Source organism: Saccopteryx leptura, chromosome 6 (assembly GCF_036850995.1).
Source record: "Saccopteryx leptura isolate mSacLep1 chromosome 6, mSacLep1_pri_phased_curated, whole genome shotgun sequence".
In the NCBI taxonomy this organism is placed as follows: domain Eukaryota; kingdom Metazoa; phylum Chordata; class Mammalia; order Chiroptera; family Emballonuridae; genus Saccopteryx; species Saccopteryx leptura.
In genome coordinates this window covers 12,480,387-12,496,936 of record NC_089508.1, presented here as the reverse complement: position 1 = coordinate 12,496,936, position 16,550 = coordinate 12,480,387, and the positions used below count along the sequence as shown (strand labels likewise).

The following is a 16,550-nucleotide window of genomic DNA, read 5'->3' as shown; positions in this document are numbered from 1 at the left end:
CTGTTTGGAGTAAGACCTTTATTTAATTGTTTTATATTTGGGTCTGTTTCTGGGTCTTCTGGACCGTTCCTTTGAATTATCGATCCATTCATGTGCCAATATCTCATTACGTTCATTATTGCAGAATAAGTTTTTATATTTAGAAGTCAGACCCTTTCATTTAGGACATATAATATAGTTAGTACATCTTTCCAGAGTTTTCCTCCTATCTCTTTCTTTGCCCACTTGATGTTCAGAGGCAGTGTCCTGCTGGGGTTGCTTAGATGAACTCAAAGAGAATGGATACTATGATGTCAGATGCTCCAATCCGACAGCGGCAATGCCTTTCCCTTTCTTTAAGTCCTTTCTTTTGTCCTCTCCACGATGTTTTACAGTTTTCTTCGTATAGCTTCTGCATGTTTCACGTGAAATCAGTTCCTTTCTTTTCATCTTTTCAAACCTATGCAATGAGATTTCTTCCATCTCTACTTCTAACTGGTTGTTGTTTGAATACATGAAGTTCTATTTCTGTGCTTTCTGTCTCATTGACTTTACTGAATTATCCCACCGCATAACCTTTTCTTTGATTCCTGGGGTCTCTAAATATTGGTTTAACTCCTTCCTTTTATAAAATCTTGTTTACTGTTTATTTTTACTTCAGCGAACTGCAATGGCCAATTCCTTCAGAACAAAGATAATTATGATGAACACATCATTATCTCATTCCTGAGTTTAATGAAAGTGTTTCTAGTGCTTCCTCGTTAAACGTGGTGCATTCCTAGTCTTCTGCAACGTACGGTTTGATTCTACAGTTGCTGATCTGTTAACATCATTCCAGTTAAATGGACTCAATTCATCTCAGTCCATTTTTGTTCTTTTTTTTTTTTAATTTATTCATTTTAGAGAGGAGAAGGAGAGACAGAGAGAGAGAGACAGGGGGGAGGAGCTGGAAGCATCAACTCCCATATGTGCTTTGACCAGGCAAGCCCAGGGTTTTGAACCGGCAACCTCAGCATTTCTAGGTCGACGCTTTATCCACTGCGCCACCACAGGTCAGGCCATCTCAGTCCATTATACCCCAGCCTACTGATTTTGAATCTAGACTCTCAAAGGGAGTGGAATGGAGAGCCTGCAGCTCTATGGAACGGTGGTGGTAGTATGAGATACCTGAGGGTGCACACACATGGAATGGTGGTGGCAGTATGAGATACCTGAGGGTGCACGCACATGGAATGGTGGTGGCAGTATGAGATACCTGAGGGTGCACGCACATGGAATGGTGGTGGCAGTATGAGATACCTGAGGGTGCACACACATGGAATGGTGGTGGCAGTATGAGATACCTGAGGGTGCACACACATGGGATGGTGGTGGTAGTATGAGATACCTGAGGGTGCACGCACATGGGATGGTGGTGGCAGTATGAGATACCTGAGGGTGCATGCACATGGAATGGTGGTGGCAGTATGAGATACCTGAGGGTGCACACACATGGGATGGTGGTGGCAGTATGAGATACCTGAGGGTGCACGCACATGGAATGGTGGTGGTAGTATGAGATACCTGAGGGTGCACACACATGGAATGGTGGTGGTAGTATGAGATACCTGAGGGTGCACATGGAATGGTGGTGGCAGTATAAGATACCTGAGGGTGCACACACATGGAATGGTGGTGGTAGTATGAGATACCTGAGGGTGCACATGGAATGGTGGTGGTAGTATGAGTTACCTGAGGGTGCACATGGAATGGTGGTGGCAGTATAAGATACCTGAGGGTGCACACACATGGAATGGTGGTGGTAGTATGAGATACCTGAGGGTGCACATGGAATGGTGGTGGCAGTATAAGATACCTGAGGGTGCACATGGAATGGTGGTGGCAGTATGAGATACCCGAGGGTGCACGCACATGGAATGGTGGTGGTAATATGAGATACCTGAGGGTGCACACACATGCAGAAGACTGTGAACTTTGATAAAAGAATACAAAAACAGTATCAGGGTGAAGGTGTGACAGGTTCATAGTAAAACAAAAATGAACCAGTTTTACACATGGGGCAGGATGCCTTGGCTCCTGGGGTTGTTATTTAGACTAAAGCAAGATGGCTATTAGAAAAATTACAAGCAGTATATTTCTAGTAATTCCTAGAGCTTCTCAATCAGTTTGATCTTCAGTTCTTAAAAAATAATTTAGAAATAACAGTTAAAAAAAAAAAGGTCACCTACAAAGAAATAATTAAAAAGACAACTAGCTTTTCTTTAGTGATAATTAAAGCCAGAAAGCAAAGGGATAAAAGACCTCCAAAGTGTTGAGAAAAGCAACTGTCAACTTATAATTATATACCTCGCAAAAGTATCTTTCAAGAGTGAGAGTGAAATAGTCTTGAGTAGACAAAATCAGTGTTTACCATCAAGAGTTCCATACTAATGGAACTCCTAAAGTATCCATTTCAAGAAAGAAAACAACCCCAGAAAGATTATTTTTAAATACAAGAAAGAATGGTGACGTAAGGGGAAATAGAAAAGGAGTCCATTGCAAGCATATTGTTTGACTCACAAAATTGCTGGAAAGACTCCTGGGTGCCAAGGTCACAGGTAAATATCACAGCACAGAAGACAGCATGAGCACACTATTGCTGCTGTCACTGAAACCACCAAACACCTACTACCTACCAGGCAGCCTCACCCAGAACTGAATGTTGGGTGTGGCCTCTGGATTCTGCTTAGATGCTCCACTGCTGCAGCCTCTTTGTCACCACAGGCTCCAGAGTTAAAGTGCACAGGGATGATCCTGGTTGAGCAAACCTAAGTCATATGCCTGGGCCTAAGCTGTAAGGAAGGTTGAGATACTAACCGTGTGGCATTTGGGGTTTCATTTCACACTGAGACCCCTATGTAAGGATGTCCCAAATATAGAAAAAGAGGTTTGAGCAACACAACACACCTGACAAATCTATAAAGGCAGAAATTTTAAATAGCAATCAGACCATTATAATTAAAAATAAAACTCAAGGGGATACACCATAATTAATGCAGAATGTTTTATTTAAGATTTAAAAAAAATAACTAAGGTTGTAGAGGGTAGAATCAGAGACAGAATTCAAGCAAAATATCACAGTTGAAGGTCCTCTGAAAGTGACAAAAATGCAGGCATACATCCATAAAGTTCCAGGGCAAATCTGTTTGTGTCAAAATATTACGCCTCTCCAGGCTCTTAGTTTTAAATATCACGTGTATGTCAGTGACTCCAAAATTTACATTTCCCACCCAGAACCTGTCTCTGAACTTCTCACTAGGGTATATGCAGCTGTTCCCTCAAGTCCCTAGACAGCTCACATTTCAAATTTAACATGATCAAAACGGGAGTCTTTATCCTGCCCCCCAGGCCTTCTCCCTGGCATGTCCCCCTGCTCGTCACCTACCCAGGAGCATAAGTCAAGAACTTGGGAGTCGCCCTCAGTTCTCATTCTCTCTCGCCCCTCATCCTGTTGGCTGACTTGTCCAGTGGATTGTGCCTCCAAAGTTGATCTCAAATTCTCTCCACTCCATTCCACTTATCATGCCATCACCCTTCTCCAGAAGTTGTCACCATTTCGCAAATAGACTACTATCATATATTGGTCTCCTGACGTCACGGCTCCCATTCCAAACCATTCCGCATAGAGGAACAACTCAAACTCAGTAGAGTCTCACTGTACTTCAGCTATTCCTAACCACGACCAGTGAGGCCATCGACTAGGATCTGGTCCCTACTGTATTTCGTACTTCTCCAGCTGTTTCATTCCATGTCCATTCTCCCCGCTCGATCACTGTGCCCCGGCCACGTTAACCTTCTCTGTTCCTCAGACACATCGAGCTCTTCTCCACTCAGGTATGTTCCGCCGTCAGCCGCTGCCTAGAAACCTCTTCCCTGGGTCTCCACAGGATTTCCTTTCTTGGTGCTCGGATCTCAGCTGACCTATCACATTCTCACACAGGACTCTGGTTGCTCCAATAATCCACAGTGCACAGCAGCTCCGTCAGATCTGCTGAGTTCTTTCTAGTACTCATTATTTAGGTTTTAAGACAAATTCCACATTACACAGCATGGGTTACAGATGGGCTCTTTTGGGGAAGGAGAAAACTTATAAGTCAAAGGCTAAGACTAATGAGTGAAGAAAAGATATGGGCATCCCAGCCTCTTTTTGCAGAAACCAGCACACTACTGGGCTTTGCAAGTCACCAGTCAGGTAAGAATTGGGCACAGGTCCTCCTACTGGGAAAAGAGGGCCCCTCAGTTTTCACTGTCCAGGAAACCCTGAGTGAGAACTCATGGCCATTTTCAGACGGTCCTGCTCCTTACACTACAACTTCTTTCCTGTCTTCCCCCCTCCTAGACCGAACGTTCCGTGGACCCAGAAAGCCACCTCTCTCCGTCTCCTCTTGCACCCCTAGCATCCAGCAAGGTGCTGGGCATACATTAGGCACTCGATAATCACTTGTTGTATAACTGAATGGATGGGTAGGAGGAAGGACAGAAAGAAAATAGGTCCAAGATTAGAAAAACACAGTTAACAGTGCTTTTCTGCGAGACTGCAGAACAGCCAGAAACACTAGTCTTGCAGGGATGGCTCCAAGTTCTAAGTGCTGTCTCAAATCAGATTTCTGATCAGACCACCTCCACAGAGATTCAAACGAGCCCTAGTGGAGCAGTTCGGATGTGTGGTGGCCACAGGAGGGTGACTCCAGTGCTACTGCAGTGGGGCTGACTCAGACAGGTCACACTCAGTTGTCAATCCAGTACAAGCCCTTAAAGGAGATCCGGCCCTTCCGATCAGATCACTCCCTCCTGCTCACATAGCTCCTCAAGTAGGGATTGAGTAAGCTCACATCCGTGCAGCAGATGATGTCAGTGCTGCCCTCACACCCGCCGGGACTCGCTCACCTTGCCTGCACCCTGGCCCCCCGGGGTGTGCCCCTTCCCCCCCAGCCAGTCAGCCAGTGCCTGCGCCTCTGCCCGCTGGCTGCTCAGGCCACCCAGGGCAGCCCGAGGTTCCTGGGAATTCCTACCTCCTCAGGCACAAGGCTCTCCCATGGGGGCAGTTCTGACCTCCAGGGGTCAAAATGCCTAGAAGCAGTTCTGGCTGTGGCCACTGGGAGGGGTTGGGATTCTAGCATCCAGCAGGCGGAAGCCAGGCGTGCTGCTGACCGTCCTACAATGCCCAGGCCAGAGCGCCGCACTGCAGAACGAGGGGCTATTCTCAAAGTGGCAGCAGTGTCCAGGTTAAGAAACTCCACCTTAACAAGGACTGATGGGCCGGGAGTGTAAACACTCCAGTTCTCTGTGCCTGACCTGGGTAATTCTGGGTATGCTCCCCTCCACACCGTCTCCAGAGCGCCCCTGGGGGGCGGGGCTGGAACAACCTCCTTGGGAGTTTGCCTGCTGTCGTGTCCTTGTTTAGTCTCCTCCTCTCCTTCGCCCACCTTGCCGCTGCTCTACCGACCTCCCCCGGGAACACTTCCTAACCAACCGCTTTTACACAGATTCTTATCTCAGGGTTGCCTTTGGGGAAATGACCCAAAATGGAATGTACAAGTGGATATTTAAGGAGAACTACAGATTTTATGTACACAGTGCGGAGTAGGTTACTCAATGGTTGGCTGGCTCTAGCAGAACCCAGGTAGTTGGACAAGCCCCTAAGTAGGGGTCAGAGTATAGTAAACCCAAACCAGGAAAGCATGTCAATGGCAGGAAAAGAAGCTAGCTGAAAAGTTGGAGACCCTTGTCATCTCTATGACTACGAAGTCATGAGAGCTTAAGTAAATCAAAGCCACGGGAGAAGAAGAGAAAAGAAAAATCGAGATAATTGCTAAGGTCTAACATTCTATTTTGTCTTAGAGCGGTGGTTCTCAACCAGGGACATTTGGCAATATGTGGAGACATTTTTGGCTGTCATACTGGGGACAGTGTGCTACTGGCTTCTGGTGAGTAGAAGCCAAGGATGCTGCTAAACATCCTGTAATGCATCAGACAAGTCCCTCCGTCCACCACCTCGAGCAAAGACTTACCCAAAATCGCCAACAGCGCTGAGGCTGAGAGACCCTGTCTTACAAGATAGATTAGACAGTAACAAAAGGAATTCCTGGCGGTCAGAATTTATTAAATGAGGCAACGTGCTATCGAAGGGGACTGTAGCACGGCCTCTAAATGTGTCCCTGAAAGCAGCATATACTATAAATGCTCTTCTATACAAGACTTGGAAGGACTTATTCTAAACAGATCTTGAAGTGTTATGTGGCAGAACTAAGCGCCCTTCCAGGTGGCTAGAGGCAGAGGAGGGTGGGGGCCTGAATCGTAGCATGTGGGACATTCTCCTGGAGGGTCGGTCCCCTTTCAGCCTCGGGCACTGGGACTTAAATATACTGTGAGTCCACAGCCCTGCCCCCTTGTGATCACCAAGGAAACCTTGCTCACGTGTCCATTAACCTGTGGATACAAGTTTGGGGGCCAAGTGTTCTCCTCTACACATTTCCCTGAAGTGAAAAGGAAGACATTTCCCTAAATCATATTCAGGTAAGAGTTAGAGAAAGTTAATGATGTATAGCTGGCTTATCTGAGCTGATAAAAAAAATTTAAATGTATACAACCTATTTGCTTAGGAATCCGGGTTTATTTATGTGACAGGTGGTAAGATGACGCCATACTAACTTGGACTTCACATTCCTGTTGGGCCCAAATCTCTCACACCCTTATTAAACAAAGAGCTGGCAGTAAAACCCAACGTATTACATAATCAGCCAATGTGACATCCATATTGCTCAGAAAACTCTATGCTCCGCACAGGCAGTTCCAGGAATGAAAGAGTTCTCTGTTCCGATAACCATAACAGGTGGGCTCACATGAAAACACGCATTCCAGGACTGCTGGCTTCTTTCAAAGCGACTTAAGAATAAACTTAACAATTGTGGAAGAAGGCCTGACACAATGAATTCTCTCTCATCTTTGACAATGGTATATTGACATGTGCAACAAAAAAACTTAAGGTGCTGAAAATTTTGAAAGACTCCCTTTACTTACCAGTAAAGGTAAGGTGACAGCAGAGATGGAGCCCAAGGCTTTCGTCTGGTTCCTGAGATGGGGGGCCCGCACCCTATCTGTACTTCCCCCAGCCTTGCTCGTCAGGCATCAGGCAAGGGGAGGCACACCCCCCTCGTTCTGCTGGCTTTGGTAGACCCCGCCCTGAGAAGGCCCCAGGTACCATCTTCCACAGCTGACACCACAAGGCACTCTGACTACCTGTTATCAGTCGACAGACCAGTGTGTGTTTCGCAGAAACGCAGAGCTTTGACTTTCCAGATCCAGGATCCTCAACGTTGAGCGTTTGCGCCAATATGCCTACCCGGCGTTCAGCCAGCAGCAGAGCAAACCTTTCAGGCTGGGAGTCACACTGCCTGTAGTGACTAAATGCAAAAGTCTAAAACGAAATCGCAGTGATTTCTTTTAAACCTATACAATCATGCCTCTCGTCTCATGGGAACACTGTATGCCATCAAAGAGAATGGAATTGACATTTACTGACATTCAACTCCAATTTCCCAATATCTTTAAGTAAAATGCACTTCTTGAAGGAGTGGGGCAGCTGAGCGTGAAGAGTCAGACGTTTTGGTGTTTCTAAATCAGAATAAATACTGACATGTCAAACTGTGAAGAAATAAAGGAAAGCTTGTTTTCACATTTATCGTTATTTCTTACATGTCCCAGTGGCAGTAAAACAGCCTGCATCTGACCAGCCTCCGTGAGGAAGAAAGAGGTAATCCCTGGGGGACCGACTGCCTTCAGACCTCCGCTGCAGCACCGGCTCCCCGCCCGCTGGCCGCGGGACCTGAGCTGCACCATCTGCTCCCGCGAGCCCGGAGCCGCCGGCCCGCACTGCAGATGTTCCACTTCCCAGGATCCACAATGGGGAGGCCACTCCTTATGGCTTATACATAGACAGTACATTATTTTAATTATAAACTAAATCGATTTCAATCAGTCAAAATATTTTAACATATATTATCAATCATATTAAATAATTTAAATCTTTTATTATAAATTCTATATAATTTATATAGAATTAGTTATATATCATAGATAATACTTTATAAATTTATGTTATATATAATTTATAAGTATATAACATTATATATTTATAGATATAATTTAAATATATATATATATATATATATCCTGTGGGTCCTGTTCTCTAGCAAACACTAATGCAGAAGGCTTCCTGGAGGAAGTGATTCTAAGCTGGGACTCACAGCACATAGAAACTAGGTAGGTAAAGTGAAGGAGAAAGAGGAAGGACTGAACACTGTGTTTCAGGCGATGGAAAACAACCTAAGCAGAGCCCCAAAGGCCAAGAATGTACATGAGACACCCACATATAAAACCCAAGACCTGAGCTAACAATACCAGGTACTGAGATTTTATCACAGTCTGTGCCTTATTCTGTATCCTGAGAAAAGGAGAACTAAGCATTCCCAAGGAATATGGATTTACAAATCATCAAATTACTTCCCATTTTCTCAGGACAGACTCTTTCAAGAGACTTCTGGCATGTAATTAATCTTCCCTAGTTAATATTAACGATTGCTGTTTAACTTGAGTCAGATAAAACTGGAAGGTATCCAACCATTCATGGTCATTCTGTTACACACAAGTCAGCTGAGCATTTTCCCACCACTCTCTCGTAGACGTGCATGTCAGTATATACACATATGCAAGATAAATGAAAAATTAAAAATTTTAAGCCCTGGCTGGTTAGCTAAGTCGGTAAGGGCGTCAGCCCGAAACATCAAGGTTGTAGGTTCAATCCCTGGTCAGGGAACATGCTGGAAATGACCAATGCATGCACAATTAAGTGGGACAACAAATGATTACTTTCTCTCTCTCTCTCTAAAATCAACCAATAAAATAAAAAACCACTTTAAAATTTTTAAATGACTAGTATATAGATTTAATTATAAACCAGAAAAAATCATACAGAAATACATACAGTCTTCTCTGAATCCCACATATAATAGATATCTAGTATACGTTAGTTGACTTGAAAGCTACATTTTCTGGATTAATTTCAAGTCATTTACCTATATAAGATAAACCATTAATGTGCTTATACGGTTCTTTGGTATGGACATTAATTAAACTCTTCAAGTGGACATGATTATATCTATGACCAAATTGGCGTGGTTAGTCCTGTTTTATCTCTGTGCCTGGAACTTTGTAATGTAGTGTTTCCTTATTATTACTCCATCTCCATGATGAAATTATGTGACATCATAACATATATAGCCTTTTCCATAAATGTAAGCTTCCAGCTCTCTTTTTCTATGGGGATACTACAGTAACCCTTTCCTCCTCATCATAAAAAAATCACTGATGATTTCTGTAATTGTGACCATACAGTAAGCAGAAAGGTTCAGTAAACTCCTTGGTAGTGTTAGCTCTAAGAACTTGTAAGTTCTCTAGCAAATGCTGCTGTAATAAGGTACACTGATGATGCTCTTGTCATGTCAGTTAGTGATGTGGGAGATAAATTGTTTTCAGATAACTGAGCACACACACGCACACACATACACACAAGGGGTAAAAAGACAGCACTGAGTGAAGAAATCTCTTTTCTTAATGTTTAGTAACATTATGAATTAATGCTCTCATAATGAAGAAACTCTACTTCTAAAACTTGCAAAAAATATTGTGGCAGTCCAGGGAATCTCAGCAAATCTTTAAAACATAATACCAATGTAAGACTACATTTCTTTCAAAACAGCTGTACACCATACTTGGAATGAACAAGCTGTTTCTCATTATTTTCTTCCTAAGGCAGAGAACTAGGACATTGTCACTTTCGGAGAAGTGAACTAAGATGCCAGATAGTATCAATATGCACTTCTAACGCTTCCGAAGGACCGTGTGATAAAAATGGAAACCTTACGGGAGTGCTGAGGAGCACACAAAGACAGCACAGGTGTTTGACAACAACAATTTCCCTATATCTTTGGAAACAGATCACTATTTGGAAACTCTGAACTTTGGTCATCCAAATCCAAACTGACATGTTCTAGGGCAGTGGTCGGCAAACTCGTTAAGTCAACAGAGCCGAATATCAGCAGTACAACGATTGAAATTTCTTTTGTGAGCCAAGTTTTTTCAACTTAAACTATATAGGCAGGTACATTTCTTATTGAGGTAGTGCTCGCACGTGGTATTTTGTGGAAGAGCCACACTCAAGGGGCCAAAGAGCTGCAGTTTGCCGACCAGAGTTCTAGGGTTACATATTCACACAAGGATGACGATGACCTGAGATGTTCTTTGAGAAGCCAGAGAGGAGTTCTGCACTGGTAAATTTCTCTTCCCTTGCTAGTGCTATGAAGCCTCCCAACCACGCACAATGTAAACCACGTTCGGTTTCCTTACCCTTTGAATGACAGTGCCATATTTTCCTTCATGTCTTCTTCAGTGCTCAAAGCTATCCCAGCAAATGGAGCAATGAATAAATCAAGAAGTTTTTCAAAAATGAAGATGAGTGACTTTTTTTAAAGGAGGATATAAGTAACTGTATCAAATACCTCAAATGCTATTGATAGAACAAAAATCACAGACCTAGAGACTTCATTCATATGTTACCAAACATATGTCTATATATTACCAAAGAATTGGGGGAACCCCTAAAACTATATATCAGATGACCTGGGTATGTCTGGGAGACATCAGAAAATGTGACTGTAACTTAGCAAGCTGAGACTCCACTGATTGAACGATGGCCTGCCTGGCCAAAGAGTCTGTAAATCGGGGGAGATGATTAGAATGGCAGGATGAACTGTCTGAGTCCTGTACTCCCCGGGAGAAAGACACCAAATACGGGTATCGGGCAGTAAAGCCGTCTCCCGTTCGGGGCAGGATGTTAATTTTAGACCAGCTGTACCAGAGCCTGGATAACGGTCTAGAAGCCACTTCCCTTTGCTTTGGTTTAATGCTCCAAACTATTATCTGGCTTCTAAAATTCAATTTTGTAGGTGCCTTGATACAAAACAGAGATTGATTGTGAAGGCAGGCATAAATATTTCTGCCATTGGAAGGGACCATCCTCCCTGTATAAATCAGGAAACTAGTATTGTAGTTTGTACACCAGCCTTTGGAAAGTTTTGTTAGCTGAGCCAATTCCCTGAATTTATTAGCCTTCTGGCAGAATAACGCCTTGAGCCTTGTGAACTGCGGGCCCAGACGCTGCACTCGGAGACTTCATTCAGGTGAACCCGTCCTGAGCAGCCTTGGTCTCCCCACGTCACTCCCACCTCCCTTCTCAAACAACAGCCAAGTTCACCTCCTGTCTTAGGGCAAGCAGCGACAGCCATACAAGGTCCTGACAAAAGTTATCTCTACTTTACAAAGGAATCACTTGATTCAATCCATATTTTATAAATAAATGTGGCCCAAAGACCAAAAGGTTAACAGCTTCCAACACCCTATTTAAAAAGCAAAATATTGTACCTACTTTACTTTTTTCCCTCCTAGGACATGAAATACCTACACAATAATATTACTAAGGAAGAGGCACCCCAGAAACCCACAAGGACCAAGTACATTTCAATGTGTGAACTGCCTGAGGGAAGAAACCAGCTGGCCGAGGACAGGCAGTGTACTGGGGTCCGCACCACAGGCACGGCAACAACGGAAAAGCGGTCAACCGGGCTGCGTGGGATTCAAAACATTTGTGCCTCAAAAGACAATATCAACAGAGTAAAAAGGTAGCCCACAGAGAGAGAACATGTTTGCAACTCATACATATGGTAGGGGCTGAATATCCAGAACAGAGAACTCCCCAAACTCAGTAACAACCAAAACACCCATTTACAAAAAGGACAAAACACTTGAATAGACATTTCTCCAAAGAAGATACACGGACGGTCAGTAAGTACATAAAAAGATGCTCAACCTCACTACTCATTAGGGAAATGCAAATCAGAGCAACAGGGGACTAACACCTCCCGCCAATTAGGGTGACTGTTATCAAAAACAGGTAACAAGTGTTGTTCCCACCCTGTTGGCAATGCAAAGTGGTCTGGCGACTGTAGAAACTAGTACGGTGGTTCCTCAAAAAATTAACAGTGGAATTCCCATAGGATCCAGAAATTCCGCTTCCACGTATACACACAGAAGAATGAAAGCAGAGTCCTGAAGAGAGATGTGCACACCCATGCTTGTAGCAGCATTGTTCACGGGAGCTAAAATTTGGAAGCAACCCAAGTGTCCACTGTCAAATAAATGGGCGAGCAACATGTGATAACACACACACATACAATGATGGAACATTATTCATCCATGCTATAACAGGATGAACCTTGAGGACATTATGCTAAGTGAGATAAACCAGTCACAAAGAAACAAGTACTATATGGTGCCACTTAGATGAGAGGCCTAGCTAGAGTAGTCTAAATCACAGAGACAGCAAACAAAATGAACGATGGCTGCCAGGGCTGGGGGCGGGCGGTGGAGGTAGGAATGGGAGCTATTTTTAATGGGCATAGAGCTTGGGTTTTACAAGATGGAGTTATGGTGATGGATGGTGCTGTCTGCAGAACTTGATGAATATATTTAATATCACTGAACTACACACTTAAAAATGGTTAAGATGGTAAATTTTACGTTACATGTATTTTACCACAAAAAAATTGAACCCACCCACCACAAAACTACATAACCTAAGTATGAGTATTAATTTCACGATTGTCTAGCTACATCATTAATTCTATAAGAAGTATATAACAAAATCACCTAGGTGGCTTTATTCGAGATTCACAACCTGGGTGCATATTATTACCACTGTGACTGACTGTTGGCAGTGAAAGTGTGTCACCACCTTCACGTATGTATGTTGGGGCAGAAAAAAGTAAAAAAACTATTATCTTGTTTCACATCCGTAAGTATTATCATTAGGAAAAAAGTGTTGTTGTTTTTTGTTTTAACTCTCTCAGCTTTCAAGAAGGAACCAGGAATAGGAACCCCCAGAGCACTTATTACAATAATATCTACACAGCAGAGAGAGAATGAATGGTGGACACATGAGCAACTCTTGCCCATAAGAAAACCGTATCCTGTAGATCAGCAATATTCAACCTTTTCATCTCAGGGCACACATAAACTAATTACTAAAATTCTGCAGCACACCAAAAAACAGATCTTTTGCTGATCTGACAAAAAAATAGGTATAATTTTGATTCACTCAACTGAATGGCTATTGTGTTGGCTGTTTATCTTTTTTTTCCCCCACAATCTAAGGGAAAAGAGGTCAGTGCCCCTGACTAAACAGTCAGGTATTGCATGTTTTAAAAATTCTTATGGCACTCTGGTTAAAAATCACTGCTCTAGGCCAAAAGAACAAAGCCATCATTCCAAACATTTTCCTGTTGTTTTGTTATTTTCTCTGCAACTTACTTTCTTTTGGACTCAGAAAGGGAAACTTTTCCCCTTTGTTATTTCTCAGAGGTTAGTTTTATTTTAGATTGGGAAAAGATACAAAGTTGACCATGATCAAATCTATCCTAATGTTCCCGTCACTCTTCTAACCCTGTTGGAATAATTTCTTCCCCTCACTTTCAAGAAAACAGATGTTATTTTTCTAGTTCTACAAGATAAAGAACATGCATGTTGCGTGCATGGGCGTGTGTGCGCCTACCCACAACTGAAACTAAATCTTACCACTGAATGTGACTTTCTTGACCTTGGATGTCATCATTTCCCTGCAAAGCCCACTATCTTTAGATTAGCCTTCCTTTTGCTTTGCCCCTATGCTTCCAAAAATATGTATCTTTAAGGAAAAATAAATGACATGTGACCAAGCTGTGGCACAGTGGATAGTGCATCGGACTAGGATGTGGAGGACCCAGGTTCGAGACCCTGAGGTTACTGGCTTAAGCGTAGGCTTACCTGGTTTGAGCAAAGCTCACAAGCTTGAGCCCAAGGTTGCTGGCTTGAGTATGGGTCACTAGCTCTGCTGTAGCTCCCCCAGTAAAGGCACATATAAGAAAGCGATCAATGAACAACTAAGGTGCTGCAACAAAGAATTGATGCTTCTCATCTCTCCCCTTCCAGTCTGTCCCTATCTGTTCCTCTCTCTGTTTGTCTCTGTCATAAATATAGAAATCAAACTTACCCGACTCCCTGCAAAAACAAATGTTTTATATAATATATATATATATAATAAGTGAAATGTTTTTAGAAAAGATAAGTACTTTTTTCAGTACCCCAGAGAAGAACCTCCAGTTAATAAACAATCTAGTTTTAAAACATTTTAAAGAAATGTCTTTTGTTTTTCTTCTAGCCCTAAAAGCTAGAAAAAGGTTTAACTATGCAACTACGCTGAGGAGTATTACTATGAATACACACATGGAAAAAGTAGATGTAGGAAATTGAACTGTCTTCTCTTTGGCTTTCCCAAATACTCTAAAAAGAACTCTCTACAATACAAAGATATCCATTGTCTTTTTCATCAAAAGTCAATAAAAATAAATCAGATTCAGAAAATCAATTTTCTCTCTATTATCTTTTAAAGCCAGATTAAAACTGATTTACAAGTGGGTTGTTCTTAAAACTGTTGTAGCTCAGAGTAGCTCAAGGAAAATATCTTTAAATGTATTTTAAAAAACCCTCAAAACCCTAGATAATAATTCTTCAATATATTATGAACATGAGTATGTGAAGCAAACTAAGATAGAAGGAAATTAAACGAGGACAATTAGCTACGGAACAGTCATACAGAAGGAAAGACCAGGAATAGCCTTTCTTTCTATTCGGTCATTCATTGCATGAAATCCATCCAATTGTATTGGACAACATTCTGTGTGTCCTGATATAAGCACTATAATATAACCTTATGAGGGCAGAGTTTTTGCATAGTAGGTATATCCCAGCACCTAAAATGAGTGGCATACAATTGCTATCAAATACATATTTTTTGAAAAAAAAAGTATTTTTTGAATAAATATTCCTGTGTTCTAGGTAGATGGACTTTTATACTAGTGGACTCTTCTGGTCTTTTCCAGAATAAGAGTAAAAGATTTTATTGGAATAGACCAAAAGATTTTATTGGAATAGACCAAACTAGTTTTCAAATTTTCTGTGAAGAAAGCAAAAACTGAGCATGCATTAATGGTAAACAGCAGGGAGGGGGGAGAGAGAGAGGAAGGGAAAGAGGGAGGGAGGTTGGAGGAAGGGAGAGGGAACAGTATAAGCATTTGAAGGAAAGCTGGATTATAACAAGGTGACTGATGTGAAAAGGAAGAGTATACCATTAGGAAACATACAGGCACTCACTGGGAGCACACGATCCACCTGCACCCTTACCTTGCTCCCTCTCCATCCTTAACTGTTCCCCATAAGCCTTCTTCTGCTTACAGGCCTCTCTCCTCTCTAGCTGCCACCTGTTCTTCTCCCCATCACGAGTGAGACAGCGTCACTCAGCAATCCTCCCATCTTCCTTATCTCCGGCTTATCTCGCGGGCACACCCTCAGTGCTGACATGCACGCGGGTTAGGCCAGCTGGTCACGCAGCCTCTTCCTCGGACCCCTTGTCTGCCCGCTGTCAGAAAAGGTCTCCCAAATCCTTATTCTGTCCTTCCAGAGAGAACTCTCACCTGAACAATCTTCTATTTGTCTTCTTCTCTGTGAATCCTGTTTGGGCTGCTAAATAATTTAAATATAAGGTTATTAAATCTCCCAGGATATTTTCAAACCTGGACACAATTCAAGCATCTTTCCAAGTTTATACAGAACTCAAACTTACCCAACTCCCTGCAAACACAAATGTTTTAAATAAATTAATACAATTTTTGTTAATATGCGACAGTAAGATAAAGTCAGATGAATAGCTCAACAATCTATAAAATTTAGCATGAATTGTAGCACTGCCCAGAATTTCAGCAAAAAACTTTTTTTTCTAGGTCCTTTTTTTCTGGGCCACACCTCACAGTGAGAGACCATCATGTTTCCCTTTTCTATAATTAATACGTCAATGAATTATGAGAGTAAATGTACTAATAATGTGTACTCCAGCGTTATCTCTTTCAACAAGAAGATCCTGGCCTTGACTACTTCGCTGAGCCATAAACATGACTCGGCGTGTTCATTCACGGCTTTGATTACCCGTGCTCTATCCCTAACTCCCCAAACACTGCCAGGCAGTTAAATGAATGAATACGCAAATATTGACCCTATACCTCGGACATGCCCCGTACCATGCTACCCTCAGGAATGCAGTGTTGTGACCCAGTTTTCATGAAAACTGCAGGCAGTATAGGAGAGAGATTGAGCAAACAGTAGGTATTGATTTACTCACAATTATAATGAAAGCTATATGAAAACAAGATTTAGCATCGCCTAAGATGTTTGAAAACAACAACAACTTGACTGAGGAAGAGTCATTTAAGTTAGCATCTGAAGGAGACCAGGGTTGAGTGAGGGGAAGAGTGAAGGAGAACACGCTTCCACACAGACAAAACCTGTGTCAGGGTCCTGAGGACGCTAGGCTGTGCTGTCTTCCAAGACCG

At 42.6% G+C, this 16,550-nt stretch overlaps 1 protein-coding gene across 1 annotated transcript in view; it reads right to left on the bottom strand.

The window, feature by feature from the left end:
- Positions 1-16,550, bottom strand: part of CATSPERB (cation channel sperm associated auxiliary subunit beta) — a 116,944-nt gene that overhangs the window by 99,762 nt on the left and 632 nt on the right. The window contains exon 2 of the mRNA XM_066343599.1: positions 7,220-7,435. Within this exon, the coding sequence (XP_066199696.1) occupies positions 7,220-7,435 (216 nt within the window). The remainder of the gene's footprint in view (positions 1-7,219; positions 7,436-16,550) is intronic.